The 13,000-nt window shown below is 35.4% G+C and overlaps 2 protein-coding genes across 3 annotated transcripts in view; both read right to left on the bottom strand.

Annotated features, from left to right (window-relative positions):
• The window catches only part of LOC120353648, a 516,732-nt gene that overhangs the window by 309,598 nt on the left and 194,134 nt on the right, over nt 1–13,000 (bottom strand). The window lies entirely within an intron of this gene.
• LOC111053713 overlaps nt 1–13,000 on the bottom strand; it is a 431,544-nt gene that overhangs the window by 282,256 nt on the left and 136,288 nt on the right. For both annotated transcript variants that reach the window (XM_039437697.1, XM_039437698.1), the window contains one exon: nt 7,187–7,412. In XM_039437697.1, coding sequence (XP_039293631.1) covers nt 7,187–7,412 — 226 coding nt within the window. The remainder of the gene's footprint in view (nt 1–7,186; nt 7,413–13,000) is intronic.

A 13,000-nucleotide genomic window follows, 5' to 3' on the forward strand; every position in this document is an offset into this window, starting at 1 on the left:
GTACGTAACAAGACGATATTTTCCTTGTGACAAAATTGCTCAGAGAGAATGTATCAGAACAGTGGATACAGAAGGGTTACTTTTGTATCAAAGCAGTAGATACAGAAGGGTTATTTGTCAAGTGGGACAGAGAACCACGCATCACTGGAAATCCCCCTTTAGGGATTCTTCACCCCCCCAAACACCTCTCCCATGCAACTGCGCCCATCAACACTCTTGTGAGTGCTGAGTACTTGTGCGGGGATTACGCGTACGAGGAGAGAGAGAGAGCCACTAGACGCAAACAACCAGCTTACAAAGCCACAGTGCAATGGTGGGGTTTGAAAGGGAATGCAGAAAGAAAGACAAGTAGAGAGATAGAGACACGAAAAGGAAATGCGTTACTGAAACAGAGAGAAAAGAAAAGTGAAGTATGAGGAAAAAATCAGATAGGGTTAGAAGAAAGGAGAGGAAAAAGGGAGAAGAAGAAGAAAGAAAACTGGAAGAATCAAAAGAGGGGATAGGGTTTGATGAGAAGTAGAGAGAGAAAGACAGACAGAGACACGAAATGAAAAGAGAGACAAGAAAAAAATGGAAAAGTGTATAGAAAGACAAGTAGCGAGAAAGGGATACGAAATGGAAATGTAGTGTTGGAACGGAGAGTGAAGAAGAGAGAAGTATGAGAAGGAATCAGAGAGTTTAAGAAGGAAGGTGACAAAGGGGGAGAGAGAAAGAGAATAAAACCATAGAGAAACAATAGCGTAAGACAACTTAACACAACTTATGCTATTGTTTCTCTATGGTAAAACGAAGTTGGAGAGTCAAGATAAGGCATAAAAGACAAGAGATTAGGTTCATGGAGTGGGAGAGTGAGAGAAGGTAAAGAACAAATTAAGTAACGAAGGAAAACTAATGAGGTGATAGTTGAATTGAATTGAATAATTTCCTTCAAGGGTGGAGTTAGGAGCTAAGAACTTTAGGGCCTCTCTGCCAGACAACCCTATTGAGAGATACATTTCAAAATCAATTCGGTAATGAAAATGGACATTCATAGTAATTAATAAAGTATTGATATATGAATTTAAAATAATAGATTGATAACAATACTATAAGGAATAAAAATGCATGATATTAATAGATTTACAATAATTGGCAATACTGTTCATGGCAAATTGAATAGTCTAAAAAATATAAAGATCTTAGCAAAAAAGGAAAGATAGAGCAGTAAAGGACGAGAGTAGAGCATTGATAAGAAGGAAATAAGACAAGAGAATATTTGTGAGAATGTGTAAGGAATGAGGAAGGATAGAGACTATCGAAACCCACTTTCTAAAGCTACTAAGACAGATGAGTAGAGAGAAAATGGAACAGGGAGAGAGTCAATCTCAAGGACAGAGAGTCACTCAATGAGAGAGAGTCAATCATATGGAGAGAGAGTCAATATTATAGAGAGATAGTCAAACCCATGGTGAGAGTCAATATTATAGAGAGAGAGAATAAATCTCAAGGAGAAAGAGTCAATCTGGAGAAGAGAGGTCGTGAGTGAGGAGTCGAAATGATGAAAGATAGAGATGGAAAGGATAACAGTAGAAAAAAGAGGAGTAAAAAATGAGACAGGAAAGATGCGTGGAAGAGTTTGAGGAATAAGGGAAACGAGAAATCAAGTGAGTAGGTAACTGGAATAGGGAGACGAAAAAATAACGAACAGTGAAAGATTTTAAGAGAGTGTAAAGAATCATGAATATGAGAGACGAGAGAAATGAAATGGACGAAAGGTGAAGGATAGAAGAGTCCTCAAGTGGGATGAGGGCGACAAGAGTAGAAGAGATGGAAAAAGGGAAGTAGAGGGAGTATGAGTGGTTAAAAAGACGCGACAAGGGATCTAGATAAGGACCCAACCTCAGTGAGGCAACCCTTTCCGGTAAGATGCCTCAAGGGAAGCACCAAGGTGGAAATACCGGGTAAGCCCAAGTGAGGTAAATACGGCTACAGAATGGAGTTGGAGGGTTGTACTGCACTGCACTGCACTTCAAGGGGGTGGGAGGTGGTTGAATGACGACGATGATGGCCAAAATCCTCCCTACAATCCCTACTAGAATCAAATTGTCGCACAGGCAGGAAAACTTGCTTGATCGTGTCGTATCTACACAATCGCGGCTACAGATCGATGCAGAGCACACTATTGAAGAAAATGGAATAATAATAGGTATTATGTTATATTCCATCATAATCATTGAATACTTATTAAACTAATCGTATAATAAGTATCGTTCAGTGATCTCTGTCATCGAAAATGAGGAATGATAATATATATTATCAATAATATATATCAGGGGTCTCCAACCTTTTTTATCCAAGGGCCACATTGTTAATTCTTGGGTGGCTTAGAGGGCCAATAGCATGGATGCACGTGGAATTTGACTTGTGGGGACAAACACGACGGGGGATTTGGGGGGTGTAAAATTATTATATTTCCATTAAAATAATATGAGGAGTTTTAAGTACGTTTAATTAAAACACAGGAAAAAACAAACCAATTCATTTCATTTTAATACAAAGTCCAATTTATTGCGTGTAAAAAGGTAATAAGAAAACTTGACAACATACGAATTTAAAAAAAGTTACCAAGCTGAAAGAGAATACTTATTTTTGATGAGAAGATTTGTTTTCCACTTGAAATGTCCGCCTTGAAAAGGATCAAACTTTGTGGTTCCGATCATTAAAATTGATTACAAATGTTCATCTGACAAAGAAGCTCTGTATTTGGATTTAACAAACATCATTTTTTTGAAAAATTGACACTTCTAGGTGGATCCAAAAAGCTGCTTGTTTACAGCTAATTTTACACTAATTAAGAAATTTATTTATTTATTTATTTACATACAAAACCATACAAATTACATACAAATGGAGTGGCTAGTAAGAGAAGAGTACTGAACTCACATTTGTTGTCAAAAATGTGAATAAATATATTTTTTTAAATCTGTTGCAATAACTACTCTCGGCCGGACAAAATCCATCCGCGGGCCGGATACGGCCCGCGGGCCGTAGGTTGGAGAGCCCTGATATATATTATTATAGCCTACTTTCATAGTCTTTATATTAGGCTATTAGTAGTATGTTTGTTTTTCAGTTTGTGTTTAAAAATTTCTCTAATAAGTGAATATTCTCTACTTTAAAAATAGCTGAGTGTTATAAATTATTATTATTCTGGTATGTGGAACATCTAAATTCAAAAGAATGGTTTGTATAAATATTTTCGGACTGAGAATTTTGTGGAAATCTAGAAGACATAACCTCATTTCGGACTTTTAATGTTACCTAAATTTCGGAGAGAAATAGTACAAGGGATTCTTGGTTTTTCTCTCCCGATCTGTGCTTCATTGTTAAAAAGAATAAATAAGGAATAAAATAGAATAGATATTCTCTCAAGAGTAAAAATGCGTTAACAATCGATCAAAATTGTATTCAATGTGAAATACGAAATATATTGCTAAAGGTTCATCATTTTTAAACCTTATTGAATCTGACGATATATATTTCATGAACTATCCAAATAAGTTAAAGAATTTCATTGAATGATGTGGGTATTATCTTACCCCAAATATGAATACAAAAATATTATTATCGAACCACTAGATCAATTAACAACATTCGGTGATATATTATGATAAATAATTGTCAATCTTTGGTTGGGTAAGAAGTATTTCCTTTTCCCTAATATTATTATTTGATTTTAAATCACTACATAAATAATCAATACCTGATAATATAATATTATGGCGGAGGACTTGTACTTGAATCTTCAGTTGGATAATCTATTACGTTATCCCGAATTTCTTTTTTAGGAATGTAGTAACCTCAAATTTGAATGATCATTGGAATGAGGCGCGTGATAAACGCAAAGGCCCAGAGAACAGAGAACAGGAGTTGTGATAAACGAGCATTAACCGACGACAGACTTCAGATTAAAGCTTTTGCCGCGCTAAAAGTGCGCGCCAAATTTCGCCCGCCATTAGAGCGATAGCGCTTCATTAATTTGCCGCCGAAGCAAACTACACTAGCGCTCTCCAGCGACGGTTGTCTGCAACTCAGATAATGCCTCGTCGCCACCAAAACAATTATTCAACTGGTTCTGCTAAATAGCAAGAAGAGAGTTCTGTACTTAGTCCCTTAAAATCCCACTTCCCGCCAACCGCAAATAGATTGAAAACTTGCCATTTTGAACAGTGCTATCGCTACGCTTTAATGGCCGACTACTTGATGAACTGTACTGATTCCTGCTTTTGCAAATATATCAAGTGTTTTTCGCCACCGTTGAATTTCGTGAGTTTCTCATGAGGGTTGTTCTGCGAGTGAATAGTAAAATGAGAGAATCCAAGAGCAAAGCTGGCAACATTTCAGTTTTCATCTTTAATATTTTCATTTCACCAAGCAATCCATTTCCCCGTATACCACTAATAAATTGTTGAATAAGCAAGAGTTATTCTCATAACTTTTGATAAATGATCATATGAACTGCAACGTAATTTAAAAATTTCCTAGAATAGAAAATTTGTGTAATGACTGTCTATTATCAACCAACTTAACTCTATTTCACTTATCTACTTGAATATATAACACTACTTATTCCTACTTATCTAAACATAGCTCTTTCAAATATCAACTCATTGAATCTTCATTTTTTATGGTAGCTTCATGATACAGTATTACAGTATCACAACTGAATGTGGAATTACAATATCACTGTATACCCAGATTGCAACAAATGACAAGTGCTCTGCATCTTTGCATGTTTTGCATGGGTTGTGGTCTATTCAATATATCATGTTCAAGTATTTTTATTCATTCAGTACTTACTTTACTTCACTTTTTCCAGCTCTACAGTCCTGGGTGGACTTTGGCCTCCTCAACATAGCGCCTCCATCGTCTCCTTCCTCTCTATCCTGTGAACTCCGTCGCCAGTTTGCCACACCCAGCACACGAAGGTCTCCAATCGCGTCGTTAGCCATCTTGTCCGTGGTCGACCTCTCTTTCTCGTTCCAAGCATTCTTTCTTCCAGGAGTCTTGATGGTACCCTCTCGTCACTCATTCTGGCTAAGTGTCCAAGCCATTCAATCCTTATGGCTTTTATGAAACGCACCATATTTCCTGCTCTAATCGCCTGGTCTATCTCACTATTAAATCTGGCTCTCCACACTCCTCCGTCTCATGTTGGTCCCCAGATTCTTCTATAAATTTTTCTATCAAATGACCTAATGCTTTTTCATCTTTGTTCAAGAAAGGCCCCATAGGTTACAACTGGTCTCACTAGCGTCATGTACATTTTCACATTTGTTTATCTATTCAGTACAGATACAAAATCATTTTATTGGTTCGATATACATAGTTGATTGCGAGTCAGGATGACTGAATACTCTGAACAATTAACTAGTTGTAATGAACAATGAGCATCATTTATTGAAGTATACTCAGCCATTAGTGAACTTTGTACATGCTCAAATAAAATAGATAACTTACTATTCTTATACCTGGCTTTTTTAAGCGTTTCTAGTTTGGTTTGTAGCCTATACAAACCAACTACAACCAAGTTTGTAGCCTACACAACACCAACAGAGTGCTACATTGTAGTACTGATAATGGGTCAAGTCAGCTAGATACATGAAGAAGCCAACGAATTTTCACAGCAGACGCATGAACGTATCACAACACGGTCAGAGGGGCAGAGGGGCAGAGGCTCAGTGGAAGAAAGCGGCAGAAGCAATCGATTTCATTCGAGTTTTTACAAGCGACTACCGACAGATGTTGCCTGGAGCCAGTGAGACGAGCGAACATTTTCCCGGCTAAGAAAAGTGATATTGAAAACGGCGAACGGCCAGATTAAGCCTCTTCTCGGCAAATACACGCCACCACAGACATGCAACAGTTAAACCACATTGCTGCTCTTCTCTCCTCTTCTATTTACAGCAGAGAACAGTCCTCTCAACCGTTTTCACACATTCTAATATCCTCAACAGTGCTTCGCTTTCCTGTCCACAAACCAACAGTATTCATTTTCCTACTAAGGTTTTAAGGAAGTGATATTAAATCTGTCGGATGATTTTGTGGCAAGGGCTTACCGTCGGAGTATTAATAAATCATGTTCAACAGTGATTGTAAACAACGTAATACACGAGAACATGTACGACAGTTGTACTTGCATGAAAAAGATAAGCAAACTTTCAGAATAGTAAATCTTCATTGAATTGAATTTATCCAAATGTCTCGATTGGAACAATGAAACAACAAATCGGAGCAACTACGATTGCAACTACGTGTGCAATACATCACAATGGAAAAAACACTTCCCTAATTCCGAGTAGAAATGTAATAGCTTCTATTCTAGGATTATAATCATGGACTAAATATCATCATATGTCTTGAATGTCTTGGGCTCTTCATAACAATTGCAAGATGTGAAATTGCCAGGAAAACGTAGTTAGCCTGCATGAAAATCATCTACGGGATCTACGGTTATTTTCACGAAGGAAGATCTTTTGAGCGCAAACTTGGGTAGAGGGTGATCATGGAAACAATTCTTGATGACATTAGAGTAGGTACTTATGAACCCAAAGTTTCGCTTTGAAAGTAATCTTGATTTGATGTCATAAATTAACAAATATCTAATCTAACAAAAACTAAGCATTTGACACATATTAAGTATTTTTCTAAAAACCGCAAGCAGCTTGAGCTCCTAAAACCTAGATATCTTTGTTATTCTCGATCAAAGTAATATTTCGCAAACAACACACAACTGGTATTCTGATCGTTTGATGAGGCTTCACATGATTTAAACATTGTGAAGTGTGATAATCATGAAGTTAACTGGAATGCAAATGTTTATCGTCAAAGCATAATAAATTATTGTTTGTTATCTTTGAAATGTTTTTGGAAACATTCTAATAGATGTCACAATTAACATTTGTCATAAATGTTAATTTTTTGGTGAGATCTACTAGTATTAAACTGGAAATTAAAGGAAAGGGTACTTTGATTTTCTAATTTCCAGTTTTGTCGCAAATGCTTTGTGAAATATTGCCTCTGTTCTATTAAGAGATTGCCTATGTTCTAAGAGTTCACAATTTATGTGTTTTTTGTCATTTAGTAATGAAAATTGAACTTTTTAATCAGAATACTTTTTTATAATATATACAGAAATCGTACTCACCATGAACATAAGCAGGGTCCTGGGGCGGCGGAGCCGGCGGGGCGCTGAACGCACTGGTGGAGCTGCAGGGGGCATGGTGCGGGGGCGGAGGCCGACGGGGGCCAGCCAGGGGCGAAGGGCCCCCCCTGTGGCCGTGGCCGGGGGGCTGCATACTGGAAAGTGCCCCCAGTGGCGTGTAGGACTTCCCTGGCTGAGCAACCACCGCTGGTTCGCGGACTGAGGCCGGCTGCAACATCACAAAAATATGAAATGGAAAGTCGGTTCTAGTTGGCATTCACAAAACCTATCTGTAACAATTCTAATTATTCAATTATCAATTTATTTGATTTCCAACGTACACGAAGTACAATAGTATGAAAAAATACAATATAACAAGACAATATAATTTATATAAAAGTAATATACATGAAAAATAATCTAAAAAATGATGTTACTCAATTTGAGAAATGAACTTCCTTATACAACTTCTCAAACTCATGATAATTTCATTAAATTATTTATTCATTGGATAAAGTAAAACATACAGTAATCGGAAAAGAAAAAACAGGCTATTGCCAAAAACTTCTTCAATTTCCTAATATCGTCTTAAATTGTCCAAATATTATGTAGGTCATGTCCATTTCAATTTATACAGTAATATTTACTTCATTTTAAAGAACAAAATTAACTTCTTTTATTCTGTTCTTATTTTGCCTTTCTTCGCAATGTCGAAATTGCACATTCATCACAGTATCACCATTATCACTAAAACAAAAAAGGCTCTTTGATTTTTTACTTTCCTTGCCCTACTACCATAGGTAAGGAAAGTATTGCTTTCCAAAAAAAATTAAGGTACCCCAATTTCAAGTTTTCTATACGTTTCAAGGTCCCCTGAGTCCAAAAACATGATTTTTGGGTATTGGTCTGTGTGTGTGTATGTGTGTATGTGTGTGTGTGTGTATGTCTGTGAACACGATAACTCCATTCCTAATTAACCGATCGACTTGAAATTTCAAACTTAAGGTCCCTATACCATGAGGACCCGACAATAAGAAATTCAATAAAATTCAATTCAAGATGGCGGAAAAAATGGCGGATAATTACTAAAAAACCATGTTTTTCACGTTTTTCTCGAAAATGGCTCTAACGATTTTCTTCAAATTATATCATGGATAGCTATTTATAAGCCCTATCAACTAGCATAAGTCTCATTTCTGGGAAAATTTCAGGAGCTCCGTAATATTCTTGAGAAAAATGGCGGATAATGACTAAAAATCCATGTTTTTCACCGTTTTCTCGAAAACTGCTCTAACGATTTACTTCAAATTCATACCATGGATAGATTCATAAGCACTATCAACTGGCATGAGTCTCATTTCTGGGAAAATTTCAGGAGCTCCGTAATATTCTTGAGAAAAATGGCGGATAATGACTAAAAATCCATGTTTTTCACCGTTTTCTCGAAAACTGCTCTAACGATTTACTTCAAATTCATACCATGGATAGATTCATAAGCACTATCAACTGGCATGAGTCTCATTTCTGGGAAAATTCCATGAGCTCCGTAATATTCTTGAGAAAAATGGCGGATAATGACCAAAAACCAGGTTTTTCACGGTTTTCTCGAAAACGGCTCTAACGATTTTCTTCTTCAAATTCAAGCCATGGGTAGCTATTCATAAGTCCTATCAAATGACATGAGTTTTTTCCTTGGAAAATTGCAGGAGCTCCGTAATATTCTTGAGAAAAATGGCGGATAATTACTAAAAAACCATGTTTTCCACGATTTTTTCAAAATAACTTGACCGATTTTTTTCAAATTCATACTCTGTATAGTTATTTATCAGCTCTATTAACTGGCATGAGTCTCCTTTCTGGGAAACTAATGGGGGGTCCACCCCATCCTTGAGAAATGGACTTTGTAACCTCCTTCTCGTGCATGAGGTAGGTAGGTAGAGCAGTTCATAAAAAGAACACATAGTCGAGATATTTCATCTGTAGAACAGCTGTTTTGACGACTTTAAAAAAATGACGACTAAAAAAATCATTGAATTTCACAATTAACACAAAGGAAAAAGTACTCTGAAAACAATTATTATATATACACATATACAAAAGTCTGATCGTAGTTTCGAATATGAGCAAGGAAAGTTGTGTGAGTGTACCACACCAGATTTTTCTCCTTGGATGTCGCAATTATGTGTATAGTTTTCCTTCTTTTCTACTCTATAGAATGCTTTTGAAGAAGAATCCTATTATATTAGTTTGTAAAATCATACTTTCTTGTACTAATTTTTTTTTTTTCAGCTGAGAATTGATGCTCACATAACTTATGCTCGAGTATTGTTTGGATGAAGAGAGTATGAACGACCTTAAATATCAGAAGCATAAATATATTCTAGCCCATAATTAACAATCTGACAAACTTGATATAATTCCATGAACTTTTACAGAATGAGTAAATAATCTCTCTGTACAGTTCTTGGAATAATGGAAATGAGACTTGAATCAAATACGGTGGAACAGTATTTAATCAGTAGGAGGTTTGAAATAAAATAAAAGAAACTTAGCAGCTGGAAGGCATAGTTTGATACAAAACTGTTTGGAAACATCCTCTTGTCCAAACCATTCAAAACTTTTTTCCTATTAGATTACTTTCTCTTCTCACCAATTCTCCCCCTTTCTTTTCTCACCTTCTTCCCCTCTTCTTTCTTCATTCTTCTACTCCTCTTCCTTCTTCTCCTCCTTTGCCGCTACTGATCCTCATTCTTACACCACTCCTCCTTCTACCTTCCCTTCTTCTCACTCCCCACCTCCTCCTCCTATCAAGCTCACCTAACTTTCCAATAATCGTCTATTGCTCCGACAAACTTAGTTTAGTGCTATCAGCAAGCAAGTAGGTACTCTGTTTTGTCGGTAATTACTGTTTATCTTTACAAACTAGCTCAAATAGGCTCGGCAACTCCTAACTAACCAGCTTCGAGCCTATTGTCGACTTTATTTTGTTGTTGATGCCAATAAGCCTTCACTTCAACTATTATACCCTGTATCGACACAAATTGTGTATTGATTATAGATTGAAATCTGTCAAAAACTAAATTGGTAAATTTGAGCATTGAGAAAGATCAATGATAAAATGTTGTATCCATCAGTAGTTTATTCCTTAGGACATGTTATTACCAATGACAATCGATCATCACTTCATTTTCAAAGTTTTCTTCTCAGTCATTTGATATTCACCACTTCCATTCCAATAATGTTTTTTTTCAATAATTAATTTACTATTTACTCCACTCTATATCTTCTCTAAAAACATTTATTTTTCTCCAAAACATATTTCGAACTTGAAGAGCCACTTTGTTTTTAAATCTCAATTGGGAAATTAATGGAATGATAATACTGTATTGGAATTTTTTGGAATAGACAACTGAATATTCATTTATTTGAGATACATAATATGAGAGCACAAGGATAATATCCCATGATTGCTCTCTTGACACATAACACAAATTAATAATTTGAAATGCAATATTTTATACTTATACAAATATTCAAAGAAATTAAAAGTCTCTCTGAATAATATCCAGTACAATCTATCCCATATTGAATAAAAAAGTTTAACGGAATTGGGGTATAATAATTGGGAATGAGATACTAAATTAAGATGTGGCAAAAATTTGACTTGTAATTGGACAATGTTTCAACGTTATTCCACCCAGTAAGTGACCTAACACTAACCTACCTATGGCAAGAACCCATCTCTTATCTTAAATGAAGTGAATAGGAGTGAGCTGTTTCCGACTACTATTTGGTCACAGAATGACCTACTAGGCTACAAGCGAGATACTCAATCAAACAATTAAAATCAATTCAAATTAAACTAATACTCAAAGCAATTTATTTCCCCATCTTAACATTAGAAAATGTGAGCTTGAACTTTTGTCATTGGTGACGAATTTTATGGCCTTTTATCCAATTTTCCAAGCGATAACTTCTATTCACAGAGATAGTAAAAGAGCGCAGCTCTTGAAATTGGGGAAACCATAGGCTAAATTAAAAAACCTATGTGACCATTTATTTAGAGAGGCCTTCCATTTTTAACTAATTATGATGTATAATGATAAACGTTTGAAGAATTATTATGTGTATTGCTGAAAAGCAATCCCTTAATAGTTTTTATTCCTACGATTATTATAATCAGTTTGGCTTTTAAAGATTCAGTTTCAATTTTGTGAGGGAAAGACAGATACATGATTGAGAATAATTCATGGAACCGGCATTACACTGAATAACTTTAATATGCACAGTACAATTTGTGAGACGATGAGAATAGTTTTGAAGGAGAATTTGGAACCCAATCTATAATCTATATCATATTGAAACACAACAATTGAAACACAATATTTTGACTTTCTCTACTAGGGTAGTTTTATTCAACTTGAAATAACTCAACTCCGTTAACATGATCGTCATAATGAAGCCATGAGCATCTAGATTTGAGTATCATGTAAACGATCTTAGTTGAGAGAGGACTAAGTAGGTACTGTATTTTTTATATTTATTTCATTATGGAACGAGTCTATTACATCTTCAATCTGTAAATATTCTATCAAGGACTATTCTATGGAAGAAATCAACTTGGAAGGTTGTGAACTATTCATCAACTTCAACTATTATGAACTATCTATTAACAATTGAGTTTAATACTTGTCACTTTGACAAATTCTAAAAAGAATAATTCTTTCTTTCTTAAAAAAAGCTTCTTAAGAAACTCGAGTGGAGATAACAAGATTCGATAAGAGCGTTGAGTCAACGGAAGAAACTATAGTTTAACTGCACTTTCAAGTAATATTGATTGTATGCACTAGAAAAGAAAAGTTTGTGTACTATAGTCCATACACAGTAGTGGTTTTGTAGGTAGTAATAATAAAATGCTTCAAGAAATGGTCTGTTACTAAAAGGGAGAACTTTAAGGCCAATAGAGGAGGAGCAAGGGCGAGCAAAATAGGGCAATTAGGTTTTGTTTCTAAGGCAAAGCCCTTTCCTTTCTGGCTGTGCCACAAAGTACAAATGTCGGGTGTAAAAATTCCTAAAAGCCGGAAAGCTTTCAAGCTATTTGAGAGCGAAATTATGTTTTGAAAACAATATCGAATTACTTCACTTCCATATTGCCAAGAGAGAGAAAAGCTTTCTAGCGTCTAATTTGCATCAGAATAAAGAACCTTGAGACGTTTCTGGATTATGGGAGAAGACATCAACGGTTATGGGTTATGTAGGGCATCATGTAGTGAAGAGAAATATATCGTATTCTTTTCAGTATTGATTCAATTTATAGCTACATCCAAGGACTATGAGTTGAAATAAAATAAATACTACTTTATGAACAAGAATAGTAATATTTTGCAATTACTGGGCACTGCAATAATATATCATACAGTACACCCACGGTATTACAATTTTAAATTCATGAAGGTATAAATTTATAAGGTTATATTTCGAATTGATAGAGGGATGTAAGGAGAAATTATAGTATTTCTTCAATATTTTGTAGGCCTGATAGAGCGTTGTGTACAAAATGAATTTAATTCAGATTAAAATCAATTTCAACAATAGTAAATTTTCAGTTGTCTGATTTTTTGTAATTTTCTTCTTTGAAAGTTGTTGATTTTCATTTTCTACAGTCAAAAAGTGTAACCAGTTGTAACAACTTCTTCCAATAAAACATTTGAAAACGAGAAATAAGATAAATTTTGTACAAAAAGAGTAATTTTAGCGTCACTTGATAAAGCTTGACTTCGTAACTTAAATACTGCTCTAGATGAGAGCTTTCAATAT

The sequence above is a fragment of the Nilaparvata lugens genome, chromosome 11 (assembly GCF_014356525.2).
Source record: "Nilaparvata lugens isolate BPH chromosome 11, ASM1435652v1, whole genome shotgun sequence".
In the NCBI taxonomy this organism is placed as follows: Eukaryota; Metazoa; Arthropoda; class Insecta; order Hemiptera; family Delphacidae; genus Nilaparvata; species Nilaparvata lugens.